At 51.7% G+C, this 27,347-nt stretch overlaps 2 protein-coding genes across 2 annotated transcripts; both read left to right on the plus strand.

Annotated features, from left to right (window-relative positions):
• Positions 1–1,111: 1,111 nt before the first annotated feature.
• On the plus strand, positions 1,112–12,728 carry SMARCD1 (SWI/SNF related, matrix associated, actin dependent regulator of chromatin, subfamily d, member 1). The gene is made up of 13 exons (XM_054012894.1): positions 1,112–1,295; positions 2,282–2,469; positions 3,675–3,717; positions 3,826–3,948; positions 4,303–4,425; positions 5,661–5,777; positions 6,837–6,938; positions 7,070–7,231; positions 7,378–7,475; positions 8,026–8,161; positions 8,837–8,959; positions 9,262–9,363; positions 10,910–12,728. The coding sequence occupies exons 1-13, from the start codon at positions 1,140–1,142 to the stop codon at positions 10,961–10,963; spliced, it is 1,527 nt and encodes a 508-aa protein (XP_053868869.1). The 5' UTR covers positions 1,112–1,139; the 3' UTR covers positions 10,964–12,728.
• Positions 12,729–17,342: 4,614 nt separating this feature from the next.
• On the plus strand, positions 17,343–26,722 carry GPD1 (glycerol-3-phosphate dehydrogenase 1). The gene is made up of 8 exons (XM_054013155.1): positions 17,343–17,463; positions 18,167–18,344; positions 19,887–20,027; positions 20,623–20,761; positions 23,930–24,042; positions 24,433–24,666; positions 25,112–25,218; positions 26,425–26,722. Exons 1-8 carry the CDS (start codon positions 17,366–17,368, stop codon positions 26,519–26,521), a joined length of 1,107 nt encoding a protein of 368 aa, XP_053869130.1. The 5' UTR covers positions 17,343–17,365; the 3' UTR covers positions 26,522–26,722.
• Positions 26,723–27,347: the final 625 nt, after the last annotated feature.

Here is a 27,347-nt window from a genome sequence, read left to right on the forward strand (position 1 = left end):
TTGCACTGACATTACTAAAGCCCCCTAGTGTGCACTGTGCTGTTTCACCTGACATGTGCTGCAGCTACCTCATTAAACAAAGCACAATACATTAGCCAACCACAATATTTTGTAGTAAATCTTGTGCCAGTCAGAGGAAAATGCAGCTAAATCTTAGTCGCCAGCTAGAAGGTGTCTTCTGTCTGGCAAGGAATTTACCCTGCAGCCTTGCAAGCAGGACCAGATATTTAAAAAAATCAATTTTACCTATGGGTGGTCACACCCCAGTGTTCATACACCAGACACCAAGGGGCTGATCCTCCTAACAAGTCTAGCGCCATAGATTTCAATGGGGATACTCCTGATTTACACTTGTTGAGCAAGCAGAAAATTGATACCCTCAGACGATCAATCCAGCCAGACACTGCAGGTGGACTGTTTAACTAACTGGCTTGGAAACAGCCCCTGAAGCTTCAGCAGAGCAGTGCTTTCCAGCAGAGCTAAGCCTTGCTGCTTGGGAGGTTTGGTTCAATAGCCAGACATGTTACCCAAACCTTTTGGAGCAAGTATTTGCATCAAAGCTATTTGGAGACAAAAAGTATTTTAAATCATTCACCAAAATTCGACCCTAGCCAGAAATGCCTGAAGCAGGACCGGAGCTGGGTTCTGATGGAATCACTCTATTTTCATTCAACATTTATTAGGGTATTTTTAAAAGCAGCGGTTGATGCTCCCTATGGTGCAGCCAGGGGGTTCTGGGCATCACAGCACAACTGGGCATCCTAGGGAGATGCTTTAAGCCAGGCAGTGCTCTAATTTTTGGCAGCCTCCTGAAGGCTGCTTGTGTGTCCCTGCCCCTTCCTCATGGTCACAGCCCCCCTCACCCCTGGACATTACTCCCCGTCTGCACTGCCCACACCCCACACCCGTGCTCTTCCCCCTGACACTGCCCCAGTCCCTCCCCGGGGCTCTAGGCTGCCTGCAGCGCCTTGCAGTGCCGGCCTCCATGCGGCAGGGGGAGGCAACCTGCGTCCCCAGCATCTCTCTGTGCCCTACCCGAGCACTCTATGGTACCTCTGGCGCCGCTCTGCCCCACGCGCTCTATGATCGATGTCCGGTTCCGGTCCCGCTCCCCCTCCCCCGCTTTGTGCTGGGAGAAGATGGCGGCGCGGGCGGGTTTCCAGTCGGTGACTCCGAGCGGCGGCGGCGGGGGAGCCGGAGCGCTGGGGCCGGGCCCCCCGGGGCCCCCCGTCCGCATGGGCCCGGCTCCCGGCCAAGGCCTCTACCGCTCCCCCCTGCCGGGCGCCGCCTACCCGGTAAGGCCGGGGAGGGGGGCGGGGCGGGCTCGGAGGCAGGAGCGGGGGGTCCGTGCTCGGGCGCCCCCTTGGGAGCGATACAAGGGGAGGAGGCGTTTCTGATAGTGGGAGTCAGGTGGGGGCGGGGGCCGGGATCTGCCTTTGTCCGGGGCGGGGGCAGTACCTGGGGTGGGATGTATCTGAGCGCGCTCTTGTCTCGGTGGCTCTGGGGTGAAGGAGGGTTCATACTCTGGGGGTGGGATGACAGCAAGCTGGGGCTCAGGGTGAGGGAGACGTGGGCAGGAAATGGGGCCTAGGTTCATGGTGAGGGGAATTGGCAAACTATGGGGGGGTGTATTTGAGGATGAGGAGGAAATGTTTGGGTGAAATTGGGGGTTCCACGGGGTGGGAGTGAAAGAGGTCACCCTGCAGTGAAATCAGGGGTGCCCTGAGTAAGGGTTACTCTCAGTTAAAAAAGTGACCCTAAAGAGACTATTGATTGGGAAGGGAGAAGCTGGGATCTGAACTATGGAAAAGGGAGAGGAGAGGCAGCCTAGAGGAAATGAGTGAGGTGGGGATTAGGGGCAGGAAAGGGGAGAGTGGGAGTATTTTGTGGGGATGGCAGTTGCAGTGGTGATTCAATGCATGGAAGAAAATTGTAGGCAGCGGTTAGGGCACAAGGCCTGCAGTGAGGAGAGGTGTGTGACATTAAGAACTCTCTCCCATAGCCAGCTTTGCGGGTTATGGTTTCTGTGTTACAGTCCCATTCATTCTTGGTTGGAAGCATCCGCTTCTGGAGCTGTTAGCCCTGTAGTGATCCATCTGAGTCCATCCCAAGGAAGCCCATGAGTCACGTGGCCCTGTGCTAGCAGGGGTCACACTTAGCTTAGCAGATGTGGCTTGGTAGCCCACTTGTGCTTAGGACTTAACTGCCCTTTATTGGGGAGTCTCCATCTTTTCAGAGTTTGGTTCGGATGGAGACCAGATCCCTGTGTTTCTCTCCTCAGCGCCCTGGTATGTTGCCAGGCAGCCGCATGACACCTCAGGGACCCTCCATGGGTCCCCCAGGATATGGTGGGAGTCCCTCAGTCCGGCCTGGAATGGCCCAGTCTGGTATGGATCAGTCCCGCAAGAGGCCAGCTCCTCAGCAAATCCAGCAGGTCCAGCAGCAAGCGGTCCAGAATCGTAATCACAAGTAAGAGGCCAGATTTCTTGCCTCATTCTGAGGTTGATTATCTTTTCTATGACCACTTAGTGCCTCTTCATGAAGGACACCAAAGTCCTTCACAAGTTGTAGAACTATAATACCACCAAAATTCAGCCACCTCTGAGGTGGAAGGCTGGAGCGAACCAGTGCACAGCACATTGCTAAATAGACATTCAGGGTCAGGCAGTTTTTGTCCAAAACACCAGCACATCCTCCCACCCACCCTTACAAAAGTGCCAGGGAGATTCTAATGTTCACATCAAGCAGACCTGATCTGAGGTGGTTAAGGAAGAAAAATGCTCATAGAGAAAGCACTATCTAAATTGAAATAGGCTATTTATGACCTCCAGAAAATAGGTATCATATCATAAATTCTTATCCATCGTATCAAAATAAACCCCTTTGGATGCTAGTTGGCTACGTTGCAAAAATGGATTAGCCAATATTCAGTAATTCGGACACTTGCTGCTGATGTCAGAGATCAACACAATGCTTTGTTGTTTGGGTCACTACATCTAGGACTTCTGTCTCTCTTTTGCTGCCAGCACGTTCTCGGACTTTCTTCTTTAATTGTTTTGTGTGGGTGGCTCAAACCGACTTAAACTTTTTGTGCACCTATTTCACTGAGTGATGGGAGCTTCAGATAATAATACTCAGCTCCTATGCAAGAGCAAGTTTTTTTTTATTTCTTAACTCTATGTCATTGTCACTTGATACTACTCAACAGTATCTCCTGGCTTAAAAAAACTTATCTGTTAGAAAATCCAACTTAATATTCAATCAAGCCTGGGAGTCACTTTGTATCAAAATAATATTTAACCAAACACCTCTCCAAACTCAGGGCAACCCCAGCTATCCATATCTCTTGGGAGACTTGAAATGTTCAAATAATCAGGTGGTCTCGGTCTTGCAGGTGCTTTTGAGCTCTGCAGTATTGGAGTTTCAATCCTGCTGTGGCCATGGGGAGGAAGGGTGGGTAAGGAAAGTTTCTGTACAGAGACTGACAGTCACAATAAACAGCCTTTGAAAGAGAGGAGGACTGGACTGAGACAGATGTTGAGGAGCAAGTGCCCCTCATAGCAGAGTCCCAAATCTGAGAATAAACCCCACATCCTTGCTCCTTTTTCTTGTGTTCTGACTGGTTGAGAGAAAAAATGGTTGCCATCTTAATGTGTGTATCCTTCTTTAAACAGTGCTAAGAAAAAGAAAATGGCTGACAAAATTCTACCTCAGAGGGTGAGTGAGGTTTTTTACTTTTCCTGCCTCCGCTGCTGTAGTTCTGAGTTCTAAGCAGTTTCAGGGGGAGAGAAGCAGCGTTCTTGATTGGCTTGTGCTTTGCTGTAGATTCGTGAACTGGTACCAGAGTCTCAGGCCTACATGGATCTGTTGGCATTTGAAAGGAAACTGGACCAGACGATCATGAGGAAACGTCTGGATATCCAGGAGGCCTTGAAACGACCCATTAAGGTAAGGGAGGATAGTGCTCAGGTTTCTTGCTGGGGTGCCTAGAGACCTGTGACTGAACTGAGAAAACAGGACTGACTTCTATGGCATTTGGGTGGGTCTGTAAAGGCTCTTGAGAGTGTGATGTATTGAGGGTCAATGTCCTATCCTGGACTTTAGCCTCAGAGGGCAGTCAGGGGTGCTTGCTGACCCTCTCTTTGCCTGGCTTGCTCTCTGGTCTGGCACTCTGTTTCTCAGCTGCGGGAGGTGAAAGTGAGTCCAGATCCTGTGGGGTTTTTTGATTGTGGCTGTGGCCTGAGCATGTTTATTGGCTTCTGCATTTTGCTGTTAACGTTTAGCTGATACTTTTCCTCTTAGCAAAAGCGAAAGCTGCGCATTTTTATCTCCAACACCTTCAATCCAGCCAAGTCGGACGCGGAAGATGGCGAAGGGACTGTTGCCTCGTGGGAGCTCCGGGTGGAAGGGCGGCTGCTCGAGGACGTGAGTGTGAGGCACCCAGCCCCTCTGGGAAGGGCGAGGGAGCAGCATTAATTCTCCAGATAAGATGAGCTGAATGGGTGTGGGAGCTAAACCCTGTTGGGTTGTGACCAAAGAAGATGCTTTCAAAGGTCTGGAGTTGGAGGTGAAGACCAACTGCTTAATGTCTGAGAATGGAACTAGGGGCCCTCTATCCTAGATGATCACAATGGTCCTTTCAGGCCTTGGACTCTATGAATGTATCCTCTCTCGCTCGTACCTGCCCAGGAGTCTGATGAGAAGGGGGAGAGGGTAAGAGGGCCAAACCAGTTGGCCACTCCATGAGGTAGGACACTACAATAATAATACTTAGCTCTTTATAGCTAAGAGGATCAATGGTGGGAGAAGATTTGTGGCACTTGCCTTCCCTACCTCTGAAAGCAGACACAAAGATTGCACATAACAAGTTTGTGAGTTCGTTCCCCTCCCAAAAAAGTCTCTAGTTTGCTGTGAGGAATTGGCCTTGAGACTGGATTTGCAAATACAAGGGAAGGATCAGGGTTTATTATGGGTAGTTTGGTTCCTTCTTAGCTCTTGGGCCAGTAACTGTAGTGCAATTTTGGAATAGGGCTTCCTGGACTTTAATTGTCCTGCATTAATGTGACTGCCCTGGGCCTGGAGGAGGCCTTGAGTCCGCCTCACAGGAAGCTAGTCAAACATGGTATTGTGCTATGGTTATTGGCAAGGGATTGCCATGGAACATCCGTATTGGATGTAAAATCTGTCCCAGCACTTCAGAATTTAATCCCCTTACTTTTCATCTCTGGACTGTCCTGTGCTGTTGGGCTTCTTCCCCTTTGTGCTGGACAGCTGATCTGGTGTGTGTCCTTGAGGGACCTATTTACTCTAGCCTGTGGGGGATAGCCTGCCGGACTCATTGGCAGGCATACTGTGTTGAGGAGAACAGCTTCTGATAACCCTGGATTCCCTAGAAAGACACAGTCCCTGGCCCTAGTGGAAAGGCAAATGGATGAATGACAGAGGATGTGGGGGGGGAGGGATAGAACAGACAGCAAAGAAGCCAAGGCAACCAGCAAACATGCCATTGTCTCCATGTTGGGGTTTTGGAAGGAGGGGTGGGTTTAGTATAAGTAAATGGGAGTTGGAGGGTTCAGTTCCCATCAGTGCTTTTGTATGTGCTGGGTGTGCTCCACTGCTGGCCTTGACTGCCCTAACACTTCTCCTGTCTGCTGCTGCAGGCTGCTCTGTCCAAATATGATGCCACCAAACAGAAAAGGAAATTCTCATCCTTCTTCAAGTCTCTGGTGATCGAGCTGGACAAGGACCTGTATGGCCCAGACAATCACCTGGTGGAGGTGAGCTATACTTTATTTCATCTCCAAACGGAGTTCAGAATCTTGGCAACCATGTCATTCTGGGAGCTAGGAACTCTTGAGTGCTGAGCCCAGCTCTGCTACTGATTTGCTAGGAGCCATGGGGCAAAAAGCTTCACCTCTCAGTCTGTGAAATGGGGATAATGCTAACCTCCCTCAGAGGAGTTGAAGCTTGTTGGGTAAGAAGATCACAAACAAAAGTTCCCTTTCTGCTCCATTCTGATGAATAAGAACAGTATCAGAGTCCCTTAGCTTTGTACAATTAGTGTATGTGAAACTCTAGGCAAAAGTTGCTCCTGTGAAGTGCAAAGACACAGACCACAAATGCCTGTCTCCTCTGTTCCCCGTACTTGGAGCAAGTCTGGTAGCGTTGGAAATGTAGCAGAGGTGGATGCATAACCTGGCCATGCTGTTGGGAATCATTCATGATAAAGCCCATCAATTCTATGTTCTACCTGTTTGCAGCACAGCTGGAATTTCGAGGACGCGAATACACTTACACACTTATTTGAAAGGAGAGTCTAAGACAGCCTCTCTGTTAAGGCAGGTGTAAGGCAGAGGCATTAGCTATCAGCTGTTTCTAGGTGTATTGAACAATTGTTGCATCCAAGCCCATTGTGTTAGGGACAGCAACGTGATCCATGCCAAATAAATTAAGCTCCTTTGCAGCCACTTGACTCTTGAGTTCACATTTCATCTGTGTCATTCTCCCCGGATGCTCCATGATAGTAATCTTGAATTTTAAAACTGGTGAGCTGCGCTCCTCTGATGAACTCTCCTCACACTATTCACCACAGGAGTTCCAGCCTCCTTTCAGAGGTGTTGTCAGAGCCACCACAACTGTCTGTAGAGTCCAGGGGCACATGGCAGAGATCACATCCTGTCAAATGGGCAGGATCTTTCTGGGGAGGAGTTTGTGTCATCAGTAAAGGGCAATTACAGGTAAATGTTGTGCCAGGCAAGCAGCAGGAGCAGAGGGAATGACTTGGCAGTCTGTGTCCCTAAACCACCTCCCCTGCTGTTTTTTTTTTTTTTTCCCAGTGGCACAGAACTGCTACTACCCAGGAGACGGATGGCTTCCAGGTGAAGAGGCCTGGGGACGTGAATGTGCGCTGTACTGTCCTCCTGATGCTGGACTATCAGGTAGGCAGGCTGGTACGATGCAGATGGGGAGTGAGCAGTGCCTTAGCATCTGAGTTGTGACTTGGATGAACCCTATCTGTAGCTGCTGCATCATCTTTACCCCCACCTTTGTCATGCTCTTGTCTCCTCAGCCACCACAGTTCAAACTGGACCCCCGCCTGGCTCGTCTCTTGGGGATTCATACCCAGACCCGCCCAGTGATCATCCAGGCACTGTGGCAGTACATCAAGACCCACAAGCTACAGGATCCCCATGAGCGGGAGTATGTCATCTGTGACAAGTATCTCCAGCAGGTAAAAGTGTCTCCAACTTAGGGTGGGGCAGTGTGTCTGGGGCAGGAGACAGCTTTGGCTTCTGTTGCCAGGAACCAGAGATTCTCCAGGCTGCCCCTTTCCCAGCACTGTGCTGCTTTCCACCCCATTCCCTCTTTCTCTTGCAGATATTTGAGTCTCAGCGGATGAAGTTCTCTGAGATTCCTCAAAGGCTGCATGCTTTGCTCATGCCCCCAGAACCAATCATCATTAACCATGTGATCAGGTGAGACTGGCCCTGAGGCACTGTTTGTTGGGAAGGGCGGATAAGTGAGCTAGAGAGACTTGTATGGGGAGATGCTCCTTGTTACAGTCCGTTTCAGTAGCTGCTGACCTTTCTGCACCTCTCCATCTTTCCATGTCTTTATTCACTCTGCCCTGTGTGGATTCAACAGCCTCTTTTTCCCATTCACCAAGCACCCCTTCTGTAAATCCCTGCTTTCTTTCCTCCTGCCAACACTGACCTCCACACTGTGTACCCACACGCTTATGTTTGAACTCTGACCCTTTGCACTGCGCTTGTCTAGACTGTAAGCTCCTGGTCCCCTGTGCTGCATGTATGATGTGTGACTAGGGAAGTAAAGTGTTTTCCTGCTCCTCAGTTTTACTGACCCCTTTCTTCTGTTACAGAAAACCAAATGTAATGCATACGTTAATCCTGTCTTCCCTACCCCCACCCCTCAACCTATGGAGCTTAGAGGTGCTAGTAAGGATGCACTCATACACTGACTCAGGCTTCTCGCTTTTTCTGGGTGTTCTCTTGCTGATGTCCACAGTGTTGACCCAAACGACCAGAAAAAAACCGCCTGCTATGACATCGATGTGGAAGTGGATGATACTCTTAAAACTCAGATGAATTCTTTCTTGCTGTCCACAGCCAGCCAGCAGGAAATCGCTGCCCTGGATAACAAGGTAGGAGCTGGATCCTGCCCTTCCAGCTAGAGTTTGTGTGCTGGGATGAGGTTGATTGGCACAGTGTTGCAGGAGAGAGCTTTTTTGCAGCTTTCAATATGGATTCATCTAGTGGCTTTATATTTGGGATCTAGAACAGTGAGGGCAAAATTTCTGCCAGGGTGGCACCATTTCTATGAAACCAAATCAGATAGTGACAATCTTTTTACTTACCAAGAAAATAGATTTGAAAGTGAGTGATTAAAGAGAAACTGGCTTAGTGGTTAGATCTGGGGACTGGGAGTCAGGGCTGCTGGATCCTCTTCCCAGCTCGTCTACCTGAGACCTTAGAGGCACAGATGAAGTGACTTGCCTATCTCGTTACAATGCAGTAACGTGAAGCTACATCTTGGGGGGGTTGCCAGTAGTTCCTGGTAGTTAAAGCCCAGTGAGGTCTTTGGATGAAAGGTGCTGAATGTCCTGAGTCTGCATGTCAGTGCATTGTCTGAACCTACCACCCTGTCCCTATAGGAAGAGGGATGTAGGGTGGGGTGTATGTTACACATCTGGGTCAACCAGGAAATATGAGAGTTTTCATCTTAACATGCTGGACCCTTTGGTTTGTCTTGCCCCTCTGTCGGGTTGGCCTCATAACCTGGTTCAGCAATACGCCATTACTACATTTTTCTCTCTCAGATCCATGAGACAATAGAAACCATTAATCAGCTGAAGACACAACGCGAGTTCATGCTGAGTTTTGCCCGTGACCCCCAAGGCTTCATCAATGACTGGCTCCAGTCACAATGCCGAGATCTAAAGGTAAAAGGACTTTTCCCTTTTGTGTGGAAGGCAAACAGAGGCTCAGTCCATCCAATCAGCCTCTTCTTGTTCAGTTAGCAGCTGAGACACATGCAGGGGCACAATTTGCAGGACTATAGTCACACCGAAAATTGGAATTGAGTGCCAGGATTTCAATCTGACAGCGCTGGCTGGGCCAGGTCTTGCTGGAGTCTGCTTGGGGACAGTGCTTGTGGGTAACCCAGGACATGGGGAGGGTTGTGAGAGTAATTTGGGCAGCTGCATGACTCTGGGTTGTAAGCTGCTCTCTTTGGTGCCTCCAGACCATGACTGATGTTGTTGGGAATCCAGAAGAGGAGCGTAGAGCTGAATTCTACTTCCAGCCCTGGGCTCAGGAAGCCGTGTGCAGATACTTCTACTCCAAGGTGAGCGTTCCCATTTGAGGGAATCCATCCACACCTAGCAGCTGCTATTCTGCTTGTAGGGAGATGCTGTTCGCTAAAGCTGGGCGTAGTGCAGCCAGGCATACGGAGTTTCAGCCACCTAGTTCTGCTGATGCATCTCAGTCCTTAAATAAAATAGGATATCTCCATTAATTTATTTATCTCCTAGAACTGGAAGGGACCTTGAAGGTCATTGAGTCCAGCCCCCTGCCTTCACTAGCAGGACCAAGTACTGATTTTGCCCCAGATCCCTAAGTGGCCCCCTCAAGGATTGAACTCACAAGCCTGGGTTTAGCAGGCCAGTGCTCAAACCACAGGGAGTTATCCCTCCCCCATATATTCCCCCCCCCCCCCGATCTCCAGCACCCTTCTGTTCCAATCCTGGATACCCACACACAACTTGACCAGTGCACCTTGGACCTGGATTTGCCACAGCCCATCTGTTCCAAGTCCTATTGCTTCAGATACAGTGCTGCAACTTTGTGGCATGGTCTTGTACTGCCTACTCCTGAGGGCATTCTGCACCTAAAAATTCTGAGCACAATACTTTAAAATTCTGCAAGTTTTATTTGTCGATAAATAAATGCAGAGGCACAGTGGCACAGAATTCCCCCCCAGGAGTAACTGCCAGTAAACATTCATCAGGGCTGGAAAGACCCCATCACACTATTTGCTGGTTTAGGTCCAGTTATGATCGAAACTAGGTCATGCAGAGGTGATACTAGTGTTAGCCCTCACCACCACGTAGCCAGCCTCTTCCCGTTTAAATCCATGGTTGTTACACAGACATCCCTTTTAAATCGCAGCCAGAACCATGGTCCTTGAGTTTGGTGCTTCCTAGGAGTTCCTTGTGCAATGTAGCTGTGAGGAGAGGCCATCCCCCTCTCATGGGATGCATGCTGGCTTGGTCTTTGCTTTCAGATCTCTGCACGGGAGCAACCCACAGGCTAGTGCAGAGCTGAAGTGGACCCTGGCAGAGAACTGGAGCCACGCCCCAAAATCCCCTGCATGAAATTGAAACTGCCCCATCACAGGCTTCTTGTTAAGCAAACTGTAAAAAAAAAAAAAAAAATTCTTTGCCCTTTTCTTAGCCTTTTGTGTCAGAGGCTGAAGTGCTTTGCACATGCGCTAATTCCCTCATAGCCCTGTATTGGCTGCACTTCAAAATGGGGACATCGGAGCACAGACTTGCCCCAGCACATGCAATGAATGATTGGTAGAGCTGGCATTAGAACCTGGAGTCCTGACTTCCATTCCCTTCATCTAACCACTAGACAGTGCATCCTTCACTAGCCTGTGGAACACATTGTAACCTGTGGGCTGTACTACGGACAGGATTTAGGAGGCGGGGACAGGGAGCCAACAGGAAAAACATAGCCAGGCTGAGGAAGGAGTCCTGTTTCTTTCCTAGGGGCTGTGAATGGGTTTGGGCTCATCGTTCCTTCACTCCCTCCAAGCTTGGAGCATTTGTTATTCGGACTCTGACTTACCATTCACTGTAAGTGTATTAAAGCTTCTCCTCCCACAGGTGCAGCAGAGACGGCAGGAGCTGGAGCAGGCACTGGGAATCCGCAACACATAAGCTGCCCCACTCCTTCCCTGATCAGAAGGCATCACAGCTACTTGTGGAGACTGAGTGCTGCAGAGTTCACTGTTTAGGCCCACACAACCCCCACTCCGGCGTAGAGACCTGCAGCCATTACTCACCTCTGGCAGTGTCTGTATCAATGTGACTCCAGAGCCCCACGGGGCTTTAGGGATGTAGCAAGCAGACAGGCTCAAAGGGTCACACACTTCTACCTGGTTTCCTCCCTCACTGAGGCCCTGTCAGTCTCAGAGCTCCTGCGAGCTGACCTTGTCTCCGCTTTGCCTGTAATGCCCCCAATATCCAGTGTTTCTGCAGGTTCAGAACTTCTCTTGAGTTCAGAAACTTACCACAGCCCCTTCTCCAAAACTGGGCTCTAGTTCTTGCACCCCAGAGAATGTGGGGCTGGAAAGCCTCTCAGCATGGGCCCTTCTGGATCTGCCATGCAGACAGAGGCCTGTGGCCATTCACTTCCCAAGGTCCCATGAGAGACAGCGGCTAGAGCTCCTGCATGTTGGCACACACTCTCCCCCTATGGGGGTGCTCTTGCATCATCCCTCCTTGTAGGACTCTCCTCTCCTAAGAGAGGGTTTCTGTGCTATGTAGAGAATTGCTTTTCCCATCATGTCTCTGTCTCCTTAGTTAAAGCTCCCTTCGTGTTCCCTAGGAGGCTGTTCCAGCCCTGGAGCACAAGGGAGACACTGGTTCAGCACAGAGATGAAGGAGCTATGAAGAGGTAACTCTACTGCATGCCAAGGGAGCTGCAAGTGTAGCTCTAACATGCAGGATTGAGCAGCAATGCAGTCTTGCCAAAGGCTGCTTGTTCTTCCTGCTGCAGGGAGTGGGGAACGCACCAACTGCTGCTCCTCCTTGCAATGGGATTATGCGGAGCATAAAGCCTTAGGGTCATTTCTTGGACCAGGCTGATGATGATCCTGCGTCTCTGCCTTTGGTGACTTGAATGCTCCCTTGCGTATGATGTGAGGAGGCAGCCTGGGCCTCTACCAAACAGCCCCAAACAAATAAGCAAATTAGTAGAAGTCAGGGCTCCTCTGCTTTGTTGTCTTCCATGTTTGGGCATAGAGTAGGCTCTGGGGCTGTCACAGGGCCGGTGATCGAGTATGTGCAGATGGGTTTTCTCCAGCTGGGAGAGTAGCAGCCTAGACATGGAATGAATTGCTAATGAATTAATTTAGTGGCACTCTTGTGCTCTTTGCCCTCAGGACCATGTGTGTGCGGCAGGTCGTGTTGGGAGGTGGGGGCTCTCTTCACCTGGGGCTAAATTTTCTGCTCAGATTCCTTTTTGGGACTGTAAAATGAGCAGACTCAGAACCCAGTTGGTTGTGCTCTCCTCATGTTAGCTGTAAAATCATGTTACTGACAAACAGCCTCAACTACCCTGGAGTGTGGTTGAGGGGCTGCTATGAAATTGGGAGCCCCTGTAAGCCTGTGTGTGTGAGAGAGAGACTGCTTGTCTGCGAGTAATACACTTTCCAACCTTCCCTCCCTTCTGTCTTTGGACCCTTAAAGAATTGCCCCTTTATAGCACCAGGGGCTGAAGTCCCGGTGCCGGCTAATGCAGACTGCCGGCTCCTCGGGACAAGTAATAGTGAAGGATGCTTGGATATTGCCTAGGCAAGTGTAGCTGTTGCAGAAATACTGTTTTTATTAACTGATTATGGTTTTTCATGGACCAAAATTTTTTTTGTACTGTATCCTTGTAGATGTGTCACAATTTTAATAAAAGCCTCCTGTGAAGGAAGCCACTTGTCCTCCTTCTGTGCTGGCGAATGGCAGTTTGCAGTTGTGTAACAGACAGGTCCAGTCATATAACTGCTGTGGAATGGATGAAATGACTTCCTGCTTGCACCTGCAAAACCCCCGTGTAGTGGGAGCTCTGCTCATTGAGGGAGGGCAAGCAGGAACACTAGACTCCACTCCCTTTTAAAAGGAAGACAGCTTGTTTATATGGTCTAAATTTGACTCACCTTAAAATCGTGTGGAATTTGGAGGGTGCTACATTATTTATAGGGCCCTACCAAATTTATGGCCATGAAAAATACGTCATGGACTGTGAAAACTGGTCTCCCCCCCCCAAAATCTAGTCTTTTGTGTGCTTTTACCCTATGATAATCATCACTCCCATAACCGCTTTGGTCGTTGGGACACCATCACTGATGAACAATCAACCCATTGTCTCCACCCCCCGATAATTGTTTGTCAGTGCTTGAGTCTCCGCGAAGTCCATTCCTGTCCACTCTTTTATGTTGTCAATCCATCTCTTCTGTCTACCTCTTCTTCTCTTCCCCTGAACTGTCCCTTGGAGGATGATCTTGGATAGGCCAGATCTTGTTACATGGCTGTACCACTTCAGCTTGCGCTTCTTCACGGTCACCAGGAGGTCTTCATATGACCCAGCGCATTGGGTGATGATGTTGCAGACCTCTTCATTAGTGGCATGGTTGAAGTAGGAGATGCTCAGGATTTTACAGAAGTATCTCATCTCTACTACCTGTATTTTCCGTTCAAGTTCTGCTGTAAAGGTCCATGTCTCGGATGCATACAGAAAAATGGAGATGACCAACGTGTGCAGTAGTTTGTTTGGATTCCAGGGAGATGTTCTTATTCCTCCAAATGGCTTTAGCTTTGCCACTGCTGCTGCTGTTCGCGCAGTTCTTGCCTGAATTTCTGCCTTGGATCCTTCATCAGTGATGATTGTCCCCAGATACTTGAACTGTTTCACTATTAAATTAAATTAAATTAATGGAGATATCCCATCTCCTAGAACTGGAAGGGACCTTGAAAGGTCATCGAGTCCAGCCCCCTGCCTTCACTAGCAGGACCAAGTACTGATTTTGCCCCAGATCCCCAAGTGGCCTCCTCAAGGATTGAACTCACAACCCTGGGTTTAGCAGGCCAATGCTCAAACCACTGAGCTATCCCTCCCCCCCAGCTCTTGTCCACTGACAGGGATATGTGAGCTGATACCATCATGTTTGTTTGTCATCAGCTTGTTTTTTTCTGCACTGATTTCCATGCCGTATTTTGCAGAGATTTCATCCAATCATTTCACAAGGTTGGCAAGTTCATCTTTGCTACCTGCCAGGCCATCAATGTCATCAGCGAACCAAAGATTTGAGATTGTTTGCTCCCCCAATGCTGACTGTGCAGTGAGATCTTCTAGGGAATCAGTCATTATGGGCTCCAAGTAGATGTTGAACAGCGTGGGCAAAAGAACGTAGCCTTGCCGGACTCCAATAGTGGTGCGAAACCGCTCTTCTGTTGTGCCATTGATGAGAACTGCACTGCTGGCCTTGGCATACAGTTGTTTAATGGTAAGAATAAGCTTACGACCAACATTGTACTACTTCATGGTTGCCCAGAGAGCTTCGTGCCATACTCTATCAAACGCCTTCTTGAAGTCAACAAAGATGTAGATATCCTGCTGGTGTAATATACTGTACTTCTCATATAGAACACGAAGGTTGAAAATCTGTTCTGTGGTACTTCTTCCAGCACGAAAGCCAGCCTATTCTTCAGCGATGATATTCTCTGCTTGTGGCTTCAATCTGTTCAAGATGACTTTCAACATCGCTTTGCTGGGATGGCTAATTAAGCTTATGGTCCGGTAATTTTGACACGATTGCAGGTTGCCTTTCTTTGGCAGAGTGATGATTAGTGACTGTGTCCACATGGAGGGCCACTCACCGGTCTGCCAGATCTTGTTGCAGATCTTGGTGACTACACCTATTACTATTTCTCCTCCAATTTCATCAGTTTGGCTGGGATGTTGTCAATACCTGTAGCCTTTCCATTCTTAGTGATTTCACAGCTGTATCCATTTCTTCACATAATATTGGAAAGTCATCGTTGAATCTGGGCTGTCTAAGACACTAGGATCTCCATTTGGCTGGTGGTTGTATAGATCAGAGCAGTAGTTTGTCCACCTATTGATGATGTCCCTTTCTTCTGTAAGACTGTTCCCTTCTTTGTCTTGAATTGCATTAGCTTTGGTCCATCTTTCCTTCGTCAGATCTTTTACAACCTGGAAGGCTCGTTTGCTATATTATTATTATTGATACACTCTTCAATTTTAGAGCATTGTTTTTCATCCATATCTCCTTGGCTACCTTCATTCCTTTCTTGATCTTTCTGCCAATTGCTCTGTATTTATCAGCTTCCTCAGTGCTGTTCTTGTCTCTCTCATGTTCTCTTCTGATGTCACACATTTGTAGTATTTCATTTGTGACCCATGGTTTTGATCTGTTCTGTCCCCGGACCATACAGCTTTCACAGGGGAGACCAGCGTTTCTCAAATTGGGGGTCCTGACCCAAAAGGGAGTTGCGTGGGGTGTCACAAGGTTATTGTAGGGGGGGTTACAGTACTGCTACCCTTCTGCGCTGCTGCTGGTGGCAGTGCTTCCTTCAGAGCTGGGTGGCTGGAGAGTGGCAGCTGCTAACTGAGGGCCCAGCTCTGCAGACAGCAGCACAGAAGTAAGGGTGGCAGTACCATACCAGGCCATCCTTACTTCTGCACTGCTGCTGGCAGTGGCTCTGCCTTCAGAGCTGGGCTCCCAGCCAGCAATTGCCACTCTGCAGCTGCCCAGCTCCAACCGCAGCACCCCTGTACTGCAACCTGCCCCCCCCCCACCACCACCACACACACACACACCCTTTTGGGTCAGGACCCCTACAATTACAACACTGAAATTTCAGATTTAAATAGCTGAAATCACAAACTTTCTGATTTTTAAAATCCTATGACTGTGAAATTGACAAAAATGGAACATGAATTTGGTAGGGCCCTAGTTATTTACATTGAGTTGTATAAAACTACCTAAAAAGCCATGGAATGGGCGTTAGACAAAGTGGATGAGATAATATCACTTATTGTACCATCCTCTGTTGGTGAGAGAGACAAGCTTTTCAGCTTGCACAGAGCTCTTCAGGTCTGGGTCTCCAGAATTTGTTTGGGCTACCAACAGCCTCCAGCTGAGTCTGCCAGACCTGAAGAAGAGCTCTGTGTAAGCTTGAAACACACACACACACACACACACACACACACACACACAAAAGATGGATGGCAGCACTGGAATTAGTGTAAAGTTCTTGTGTCCAAGTCCTGTCCTCAGCCCAATTCTCAGTCACTGTGTTGATCCCTTCCAGCAAAGTATAAATGTTTGCTGAAGAAAATGTAAATGGACATGTGGCTTATTGGTCAGAGCAAGGAAGTCAAGACTGCGAGGTGCTCTTCCTGGTTCTGCTACCTGGGACCTTGGGTGCAAGTTACTTCACTTTGATAAAGGAAAAATGATCCTCAGGCTTGAGAGAAACAACTGTTACTTTTTTTTCCCCGTTTAAATAAGTGTTCCTGTCTCTGAGTCCTAGCAGCTTAGTTCTCAGATGCCTGCAGGCTGCCTTAGCTATCAAAGCCCATGTGCTCCTAACTAACCCTCCCAGGCCTCTGCCCCAAATAGCTCATCCATAACCTTGCACTGCTGTTCAACTTTATTAGCTTGCCTTGGGGCAACCGTCAGTCTATGGGCTTTAAAATGAAATGTTCCAACCTACAAAGGCCTTTGTCCCTCTGCATCCCCAGTGCATTTGCTGGCTCCAGGATCAGCCTTGTCCTCTGAATGGCAAAGCCCTGCCTCCTCCACAGTTTGTCCCTTCAGTGTAAGTGCTGTGCTTCTCTCCGACTGGCCTGTGCTGCTCCAGGGCCCACAGCAGTAATGATTTTTACATAAAGTTATTTACTTAGTCCCATAATACAAGAACTAGGGGTCATCAAATGAAATTAATAGGCAGTAGGTTTAAAACAAATAAAAGGAAGTTCTTCGTGCAGCGCAAAGTCAACTTGTGGAACTCCTTACCTGAGGAGGTTGTGAAGGCTAGGACTATAACAGAGTTTAAAAGAGAACTAGATAAATTCCTGGAGGTTAAGTCCATTAATGGCTATTAGCCAGGATGGGTAAGGAATGGTATCCCTAGCCTCTGTCTGTCAGAGGGTGGAGATGGATGGCAGGCGAGAGATCAGTTGATCATTGCCTGTTAGGTTCACTCCCTCTGGGGCACCTGGCCTTGGCCACTGTCAGTAGACAGGACACTGGGCTAGATGGACCTTTGGTCTGACCCAGTACGGCTGTTCTTAATGATCCTCCCTGCTTGTCTCCCATAGCCCTCAAAGTGCTTTGCAAAGGTGAGAAATGGGCAGAGCTGGGGAAGAACAAGGTGTGTTGAGGGGGAAGAGAATGACCCTCCTCTCCCCCTCGTTGTGTCTCCACTGCCCCCTCCTTCCCGCCCCAAAGAAGCTGGCCAGGCGAGAGGCGTGGCTTGCGGCCTCGGTGGGCGTGGTTCCCTGGCTAGGGGCGGGGCCCGCCCTGCATGTTGGGGCGTTAAATGCCCCCCGTCCTGGTGGTGCAGCGCAGTCGCCGCCCGCCCCCCGCTTCGCCGACCATGGGCGGCCGGAAAGTCTGTATCGTGGGCTCCGGGAACTGGTGAGCGTCCCCCGGAGCCGCGTGCCCTGCAGCCCGCTTGCCCCGGGGCAGCTCCCCGGCTCCTGCCGCCCATGGAGCCAAGTCCTGCAGCCTGGTGCGGCCGTGGGCGAAGCCGGGCTTCCCGTCCGGGCCGGGGGGTCCCGCCGTGCCCTGGCTGTCCCGGTGCCGCCCCCTGGCCGGCGTTGGGGGCTTTGCGCCCCGCTGCAGCTGCCTCGGAGCCCGGCTTGAATGCGCCTCCCCGAGCTCTGCCCCGCCGGAGCCAACCTGTCCCCTCTGCTCTGCCCAGCTCCGCCTGCTGCGTGTCCCTGGGCTCGGGGTTATCCCTGCACACAGCCAGCGGCCCAGCCCCGTGCACTGTCCCCCAAGTGTCCTTAGCCCTGTAACGCCCGGCTCCTTCGGCCTCCTTCTTTGACAGCCCCCGCCCCCCGCAGTGGGGTGCCCTGTGACCATGCCGGGGGCTCTGGGACCAGTCCCCAGCAAGACTGCCAGCCCTCCCCACCACCAGGTTTCCTTCCAGGCATCCAGTCCTCTTTCTGTGAGCGTGGCCAAAGCAGGGGGCCTTGCTCTGCAGGGGCCATGTGGGAGAGAGCCTGCTCAGAGATTCTGCTGCTTCGGACCCATTGCCCCTTCCGGTGCCTGACTGGGCTCCCCCTCTGTGACCCCCCCCCTCCCCAAATGCATCTGCCTCCTCTGCTCCCTGCAGGGGCTCAGCCATCGCCAAGATCGTGGGCAACAATGCGGCCAAGCTGGAGCAGTTTGACACCACAGTGAACATGTGGGTATTTGAGGAGGAGGTGAGTGGGAAGAAGCTCACCGAAATCATCAACATGCAACATGAGAACGTCAAATACCTGCCAGGGCACAAGCTGCCACCTAATGTGGTGAGTCCAATATTTTTTCCGGGGGGGGGGGGGGCAAGGTTGAGCAGAAGCTATTTCACCAGTGGTCAGGCTCTGTAGTCACATCAGGGATAGGCTGGGGAGATGCACAGAAGGTTCCTGGTGTTTCACTAGCACCTTTTGCTCCCAAGCACACGGAGGCTGTGGTGTTGCAGCCACCCCTGATGAGCACCCCTGGAGGGCAGCAACTGAACATTGCACAACACTGCATTTGAGCAAAGTCCTGATGAGCAGCTATGGTTCCAAAGCTGCCTGGATCTCCCACTCAGCTCCCTGGGAAGCACATGCTAACCCTATTGGAATGAAGTGATTCCATGCCTGATGCTTAGACTGCTAAGCCATCCCTTTCCACTGCCCAAAGCACATGCCAACCGATACCCCAGGAACATCTTCATGGGTCACTGAAATGCAGTCAGTGCTGGGGTGGGACCCAGCAGCTTTTCACCAGCACCTAGCAATGTCACATGACCTCACAGGCTAGGCAGAGGCATGTCTCCTGTTGAAACTGCTGGGAGGATTTTTTTCGGGGGGGGAGAGCTTGGGGCAAATGCTTCCCTCTCCCGCCACGCCACTGCAGAGCCCTGAAATGCAGCTGTGGATAGAGGAGCTGGCTTCTTTCTCTCCCAGCAGAGTGAAGATCAAGGGGGGCAAGGCCTGTTTTCAAAGCCTTGTCTCCTTGGTGACGGAGGTAATAAATAACTATCTGCTCCAGAGTCGGCTAACTGATCTGGTTCCCTGAGGCCAGAACATGGAGGGAATGGCTTGTGCAACCGCTGCGGGGCTGGCTTGCGTGCTCAGTTACTCACTCACGCAGTGAGCTTGCCCTGTGCGCCCTGCGCTGTGGTCCCTGGCTGCTCTTCCCCCATGGAGCCCCCCTACCCTCCTTGCTGTTTGGCTGGCCCTGTTTCTCACCCACGGTGCTCACTCTACTGCAGCCTTGACTGAGGCAATGGGCACCCTAGTCGCTCCTCACACCATACTGGATGGGAACGGCGCTGCATGTCTGGTTGTGCTTCAGGGTGTCAGGCCTGTGAAGAGCCCCCTTCTCTCCAAGGATCTGTGGTGTTTTAGGGGCAACAACCTCCATTACAGAACCACGTGCCAGCAGGGGAGCGGGGTTAAACCCAACTAAGACCCCCAGATAGGTGTGTGATCTCCCCATCCATCAGCCTCATCTCCTGTCCGCACCCCAACCTCCCTGGCCTCTTGGGTGCCCTCTCTCTTCCTGTCCTGGCCATGGGCTGAGCCTTCCTCCAGGTGGTGCTCTGCCATCTTCAAGCCCCAGCTGCCTCACTGGACCCTGCCCCAAAGACCCCACTTGAACTCCAGTGTTGAGGGGAGAAACTCACGTGGCTCCTGACTTCAGGTGGGCCGTGTACTTGCAGAACATGCCTCCACGGGGAGCCTCTGGCAGCCCCCATTTCCCACCACATTGCCCAGGATTTTACAGGCCCCTCTTGGCACTAGGTAGCAGCTTGGTGACAATGGACACAGCTTCTTGGTGATGGGCCCATTCCCCTGCAGGTGGCAGTGCCAGACCTGCTGAAGGCCTCAGCGGGGGCAGACATCCTCATCTTTGTGGTGCCCCACCAGTTCATCGGCAAACTCTGTGAGCAGCTCAAAGACCATGTGAAGAAGGAGACCATCGGGGTATCGCTCATCAAGGTGTGAGCGGAAGAGCAGCATCTAGAGGCTGAGCCTGGCTCACTGGGGTGGCTCTGCACACTGGTTGGCAAGGCATGAGCTGGGTAGGGAAAGGGACTGGGTGGTGGCAGGAGGGGGCCAGGTCTCTAGGCGGACAAGGAGCTGGGGAGGAAGAGTCTAAGGGATTTTTCACCTGGAAACTGAGTTTCATGGGTATAACAGGCATGTGCAGGCCACAGTGCGGAGGGGAGAGCAGCAAGTGGAGTAACTCGGAAGGAATAGGAACAGGGTACTTGACTGGGGTGGGGGGGTGAATACTGCTACGGCATTTAGGGACGGCGTGTGGGATGAGGGGAGACTATGGGCCAAGCATTGAGATTGAGGGCGGGCCTTGGGATTGGTGGAGGGAAAATAGAGCTGGGGCGTGGGGGTTAGGGCACTATGGAGACAATAGAGATCATCAGGTGGGTGACTGAGGCATGACGGTGGGCCATGGGCCAGGGTTTAATGCAGATGGGGCACAGGGGACACAGAGTGCAATGCAACTGAGGGAGCTTGGGAGTTACCGGGCATCTGACCCCCTGGGGAATAACCACTGCGCCCGGTTGCATCGCAGGGGGTGGATGAGGGCCCAGAGGGGCTGAAGCTGATCTCGCACGTTATCCATGAATGGCTGGGCATCGAGATGAGTGTCCTGATGGGGGCCAACATTGCCAACGAAGTGGCAGAGGAGAAGTTCTGCGAAACGACCATTGGTAATGAGCCACCCCCCACTGTTGCCCCCTCAGCCTGGAGCCGGGGAGGGGGCAGGGTTACAAGGGGTTAAAATACCCCACCCTACTCAGGGGCCCTACCAGTCTTCCCTCCCAGGGCAGGGGTCCTGCCTGCTGCCCACCCCAGGCACAGGGCTTGGGGTGGGGGTAGGGAGGGAACCTCAGCAGGTGTCAGATGCTGAGGGATCTGATGCCATTGCTTAGTTGGGTGGCATTAGAAAAGTGACTTCCTCCCACACCCATCCCTGCACCATCGGGGTGGGTCTTTGAGCATCAGCCAGCTTCACCAGCATGACTGTATGTGTGGGCCTGTTGGCCACACAGAGCCCAGCTCCTCTGGTGTGTGAGGAGCAGGCTGGGGGCATGTCATCCCTGGGTATTGGTGACAGAACCCTCATCTCAGGTCCAGTGTCAGGCTCTTTATTCCTGGTGCTGGAGACAGACATCTGCTGGGTTCCAGCTCTCTGGATTTTCTGGCTTTGCACCATTGGCAAGGGGGACAAGCCTCTTGATGCCAAGGGGGCTGGAGCCCTAGAGGGAGAACTGAGCAGAGGCCTTGTGGTATCATGTTAAGGGACCTTTTGGTGACACTCTCCCAGTCTTCTATTATCAGTAGGGCAGCTGGAAAGCTCAGCTGATGACAGGCCATCTGTATGGCCTGTTTGTTAAACACAGAAAGCAGCCAAGATCAACAGCGTGGCTGGCTGGCTTGGGCACCTCTTCTGTCATGAGATTCAAAGGTGGCTTTGGCTTTAAAAGCAGACGAGACACTGCAAAGGGTGGAGGGCGGGGGAGGGGCGGACTAGAACGTTATAAACCCATCACGCTCTTAGTGCTAATTACGCTGGTGCCTCGCAGCCAAAGCCCCGTTGTACTGGGTGCTACACAATCACACAGACGGTATCAATCCAAGAGCTGGCAGGACTGAGGACCTTTTTCGTGGCATGGGTGCATGTCAGTTCTATCTTGGTGGATACACCAGAGAGGCTTGAATTGGTCAGGTCTCCTGGGAACTATTTTGGGGTTATTACTTTATCAATCTAGCAGCGCAGCCTGAACGTGGCACTTTCCAGCCATGTCCTTGTCCACTCAGGCAAAATGCAGGCAGCAGAGGAGCAGTGTTGCAGCAGGAAAACCAAAGGGCTGAGCTGGGATGGGTCTTGTACCGTGTTACCTTCATGGGTTTTTATTAATTTAGGGCAAAAATTTCAAAGCTGGATGCTTGGAGTCAGGGTCTTTGAGCCCTGCACTGGCCTGGCTTTCAGAGGGGCCAAGCCCCGTTGAAGGCAATTGGCACTGCTGACTATGGACCCAGGTCCTGCCCATGCCTAAATGTTGATGGAGGAGCCTGGCCCCATGTCTGAAAATCACAGCCTCTCCTGGACCATTATTAAAGTGGGCACTGTCCCTCTGGGACACTCCTCCAGTCCTGGGTCTTTGCCTGCTACTAGCTATGTTTTACAGTAACATCTCTTCCCTCTGGCTTATTTGCTGTGTTCAGAGTCTCCACCCCTGCTAAATGTGTTGTTTTAAACTAAGAAATATGCCTCACTCATGCAGACCAGAGCTGGTCTGTTTTATAACAGCTCCCTCCAGACACCCAGGCCGCGCCTGTGGCTCACCCTGCATTTGTATAGTGCCCAGCACCAGGGACCTCCCAAGAGCTGGAGAGGCAGTGTGGGGGTTATGGTCGTACAAATACCAAGCGTTCGGTCAGGGCAGGATTGTTTCCTGCAGCTTCTGTCACAGCATATTAAAAGCAGCTTGGGTCCAACTGCCGTTATGGCTGTAGAGATCAAAGCCTCCATTGCGCTTTCCTGGGGAGCTGTTGGGGGATTAGAGCGGAGAAGCAGCGACCCAGTGCAGGTGCTTTGCCTCTTGGGGGTCTGTCATGTGTGTTCATGTTTGTTGGTCCCGCAAGGAGAGGAGTGACTCACACATAAAGGTGGCATTTATTCAACTCACCAGCAGGCAGGGAAACCCAAGCACACGTTGTCCCTAATTAGGTTTCAGCGTGTTAAAGTCATGCCAGACGTGCTCTGGGTAAAGGCTCCTTATTAAGTCAAAATTGTGATTCTGTCTCCAGTTGAATTAGCAGCAGGGCTCTGCAAATGCTTCATGTTTCAGTAACACTCGTCAATCCACTATGAGGTTAAGAGTCGAAGCCTGGAGCAGAGGGATAAGGGGCATAGGTTGGGACGAGGCGGGCAGCGCTTAGGGTTTTGTAATGTCAAACAGCCAGGCTGTGGTTCTCTTTATCACTGCAACAGCTGAAGGCTCCACGCTTCTCGCTGCTGTCAGCCCTTGATAGACCATCTGTCTTCCATGATATCCCAAGGCTAACGACTGATCCAGTCTGTGTTTGTCCAGCATCCATGCAGCAGGTTTCTCTCTCCTTGCCTGACAAGGCTTTCCTAGGTCAACACTTTGAGGACTTTCCATGTGGGCACTGTCTGTGTATGTTCAGGGGTGCTGGATGAAATTCAGAGGGACCCCGCTGGGGTTGGCTCGCTCTGCCTGTTGGCCTGGCAAGGCTTGGATTTAATTTATATTTGGAGGGTAGGGCTCAGGCATTGCCCTTCTGCCCTGTCCACTCAGCGAGTCTCAGAGCACTTCACAAGCCCCTCCACTCCCGTCGCATCCTACAGAGGTCACTGTTGTCCCCACTGTGTGTCAGTTTTCCCATCTGCACCATCTGGCTGGGACTATGATGTGTCAAACTGGGTTGCTGGGAACGGAAACCAAGCGTCTTGGCTGTTAGGCCCTGCATTTAGATGATCAGGGTGAGATGCCGTGTGTAGCAGCTGGAGTTGTGTTCCTGTATTAATGCTGTGTCCCAGAGGAGAGAATCCTGCTCCGGAAAAGGCACCTCTGCTTCCTTTTGCCAGTAGGACCCTGGAGTCCTTTTGTGGGGCCTAGGCACATGGGCTGGACCGTCCATGTGCCATCTCTGCTGCCCTAGTGTAGATAAAAACCAGATCCCTCCCCACTGCTCGGCAAGGCCCCAGCTCTAACACTGGGCAAGAGGGGCTGAGCTGTCAGGCGTGTGGAGGCATGAGTTCATCTCCCCTATTGGGCAGGTTGGAGGTGGGCACAATCCTTCTCCAGGGTCTCTGCCAGTAACGCTGCCCCCCAACACACACCCTTTAGGCTGCAAGAACCTGGAGCATGGGCAAATCCTGAAGGAGCTGATGCAGACGTGCAACTTCCGGATCACCGTGGTACCGGAGGCTGACACCGTGGAGATCTGCGGGGCCCTCAAGGTGCACGAAAGGGCAGGGCGTCGGGTTAGCAACAGGCCTGGCCTGCTATCTCTGCAGGGTGTTCAGGGAGGCTAAGTGGAGAGGCCCAAGTTGGACATTGGCTGGGTCATCACTCGCACAAAGCATCACGGGAGCAATGGGGGTGCCTCAGTGTTACACCAAGTCCAGCAGCTTGCCCATGCTGAGGCAAGTGGACATAGTGGGAAGGATGCCACCTAGGTCTCCCATCCAAGTGCTGGCCTGATCCAGCCCTGCTTAGCTGACAGGCTCTGAGCAGGAGGAGCAGGTATGGGCCCTCAGGGAGGTGCCTTGATGCTCTAGGAACATGCAGACACTGACAGAGAGTGATCCCTGCTGGTAACAGGCCCCTGTGGGCTGTCGTCCCCCCAGAACGTCGTAGCTGTAGGGGCTGGTTTCTGTGATGGCCTGAACTTTGGGGACAACACCAAGGCTGCTGTGATTCGCCTCGGGCTGATGGAGATGATCACCTTTGCCAAGCTCTTCTGCAAAGGCCCTGTCACCTCGGCCACCTTCCTGGAGAGCTGTGGGATCGCCGACCTTATCACCACCTGCTATGGTGGCAGGAACCGCAGGGTGGCCGAGGCCTTTGCCAGGACCGGGAAGGTGCGTGCCAGGGTGGGGAATGTTGGTGGCACCATGGACCTGAGCCTTCTGGTGGGGGGAGGAAGGATGGGGCTGGGCAGTAAATGGGCTGTAGCAAGAGGTGCCCTGTCCTGGTGGGTCAGAGCCTGGTGGCCTAGCTTCCCTGGTAAATGAGATCAGCACTCACTATCCCCGCTGCATTGGCTCAGCCAGTGCTGGATGCTGCAGACGAAGGTGTAACCCCTCCACACCCATAACTGGACAGAGCTCTGCCCTGACACAGCCCTGGTGCACAGCTGTGAGTCCATAGGTCAGATCCAGGCAGCTGCTGCTCTATGCAGCCCATTTGATCCTCCTCTATGTTGAAGCCTTCTGACTTGGGGAAGAAAGGACAGGCTGGGGGTCGGGGGCTGCAGGTGAATGGGCCCAGCTCACCTTGCGGTTGGGTTGTATTTGGCTTGTTTAGTCCATTGAGCAGTTGGAGAAGGAGATGCTGAATGGTCAGAAGCTGCAGGGTCCCCAGACGGCCGCCGAGCTGAACCACATCCTCAAACAGAAGAACCTGGTGGAGAAGTGAGTTCTGTTGCCCCTCCCTCGGCTTTGCCCATGGTCTCCCTTGGAGCCCCACCGACAAGTGAGTCGGGGTCTCTGGCACATCCCAAGCCTTAGCTCTGCACCCACATGTGTAGTAGAAGGGGACCTGCCCCAGAGCCTGGATTGTCTGCCCCAGAGATCACGGTCCTTGGTGGAGACAGAGGGTCAATCTGCTAACTCCGGTTGGGCAGCTGGATGGTGGCAGCAGCTCATTCCTCGTTAGCTGATCTGGAGCTTTGTCCCTGCGTCAGTGTCTCTCTTGTTGCCCATATATCTCTTGGAGTTCGCCTTTCTGAGGCTCCCTGGCCGCAATGTTGTCAGGCACTATGGGCAGTGTCTGCCATTGTCACCAGCTCCTGCCTTCCAGTCTGGTTCCTCATTTATGAGTTGTCTGGGTAGGTGCCTGGTGCATGTGAGGACAGGCCTGCCTTGGGGCTGCACATCATCTGCTCTGCATGCTGGATTCCAAAACTGCACCCTCCTTGTCTGATGTGGGGACAGGCGCTCCAGTATCCTCCAACCACCCCGGCGGTTAATAAGAGCAGGCGATGCTGCTCTTCTCACATGTCAAGCCAGGTAGAACTGCTAAACCCAGAAGAGACCATTTTAGTGCAGCAGTGACTTGCCGGTTACCTCTGAGTGCAACCGCAAGGTTTTGATTCCTGCATATATAAAGCCAGTGCATGTACCTGTGCAGATCTTGTAAGCTAAGCAGGGCCATCTTGGCTCAGAACTTGGAGGGGAGACCTGTGGGAAAACCAACATGTTACAGTTCTGGTTCAGTAGGAGACACTCTTCCCCCTGGATTGGTGTTGAGCCCAATGCCTAGCAGAGGGGTAACGGGTGCTGTGCTGCGGGAGGTGTCACCTGTTGAATGAAGCACCAAATGTCTGTGGTGTTAAGATCTTGTGTCACTGAGTGTTAGTGTGCTGTCAGGATGGGGGCTGTGCTCTATCAATGGCAGGTCTGTTCTGCCTCTGTTTACCCCCCTCTAGCCTCGGCTGGTTACACCAGTCTTAATTTCCTGCCCTAAACTGCTGTGTGCTGCTAAGCAAACGATGTTGGGTGCAGGGATCCCTATTCGTCCTGCAGCTAAGGCTACAGAGGTTGAAACTCTGTATGTATAGAGATGGATTTGCCATCATCAGTGCTGCATAGCGCGTCACTTTGTCCATCTGCCCATAGGTTCCCCCTCTTCACTGCTGTGTATCAGATCTGCTACGAGGACAAACCTGTCGCTGAATTCATCAAGTGCCTCCAGAACCATCCTGCCCACATGTAACTGGGCCCCATCCGCTGAGATGAGGAGAGAGCCACTGGTGCAGCATGAGCCTTCACGTACAGAGACACTGGATCCTCCATGGGCCATAGCAGACCATGGGTAAGGGAGGTCCCTTCCATGGCCCTGGGGCTGGCTAGCCCTCAGCCTGTCGATGCTTTCTTGATTCTATATGGAAGCAACAAATTAAACTCCCTCCTTCTCTGGGGTGTCTAAAATTTGCTGGTCCCCAGGATATCCTCCTTGGGGAGGACATGGCATCAGTGATGCAGCTGGTCCTGTTCATGTGCGGCTCTTCTGGACTTCCTTTGTGAGTTATCTGTAGATGAAGCATGTGGAGGTTGCTTTGGCTGTGAGGACAGTCTACTTTTGCGTGCTGCATCCCTGACAGGGGACTGCCTGGCAGGGCAAACGTCCTTTGTTGTCTGCTGCAGTGGTAGTTTGTTACTATTTTTTTTTTTAGCTTACCCTCCCCGTGGCGAGGGACTGAGAACATGTGTGGATACCTGCCAGATTTTATCTGTCCACAGCCAAACTCTTCATGATTTTAAAAGGGGTCAATGATCCCCACTTTTATAATCAGCCCCAGGGCGTAGGGAGCACCCGCACATGAAACCCTGCTCCCCAAAGTCTCTTCCAGTGCCTTGGTTCCAGCCCAGCCCTGACTGGCAGAGTGCCAGGACCCCATCAAACTGGTGAGGGTGATGTCTTATTTTTGTGCCAGGGTAACTCCACAGGTGTCAAAAGGCAGCTTCCCAGGGCTATGTCCACTGCAGATTGTTAGATGCAGCCAAAGGAAGTTCTTTGGCCTTTTACTCTGCAGCTCAAA

This window comes from Malaclemys terrapin, chromosome 23 (assembly GCF_027887155.1).
Source record: "Malaclemys terrapin pileata isolate rMalTer1 chromosome 23, rMalTer1.hap1, whole genome shotgun sequence".
Classification (NCBI taxonomy): Eukaryota; Metazoa; Chordata; order Testudines; family Emydidae; genus Malaclemys; species Malaclemys terrapin.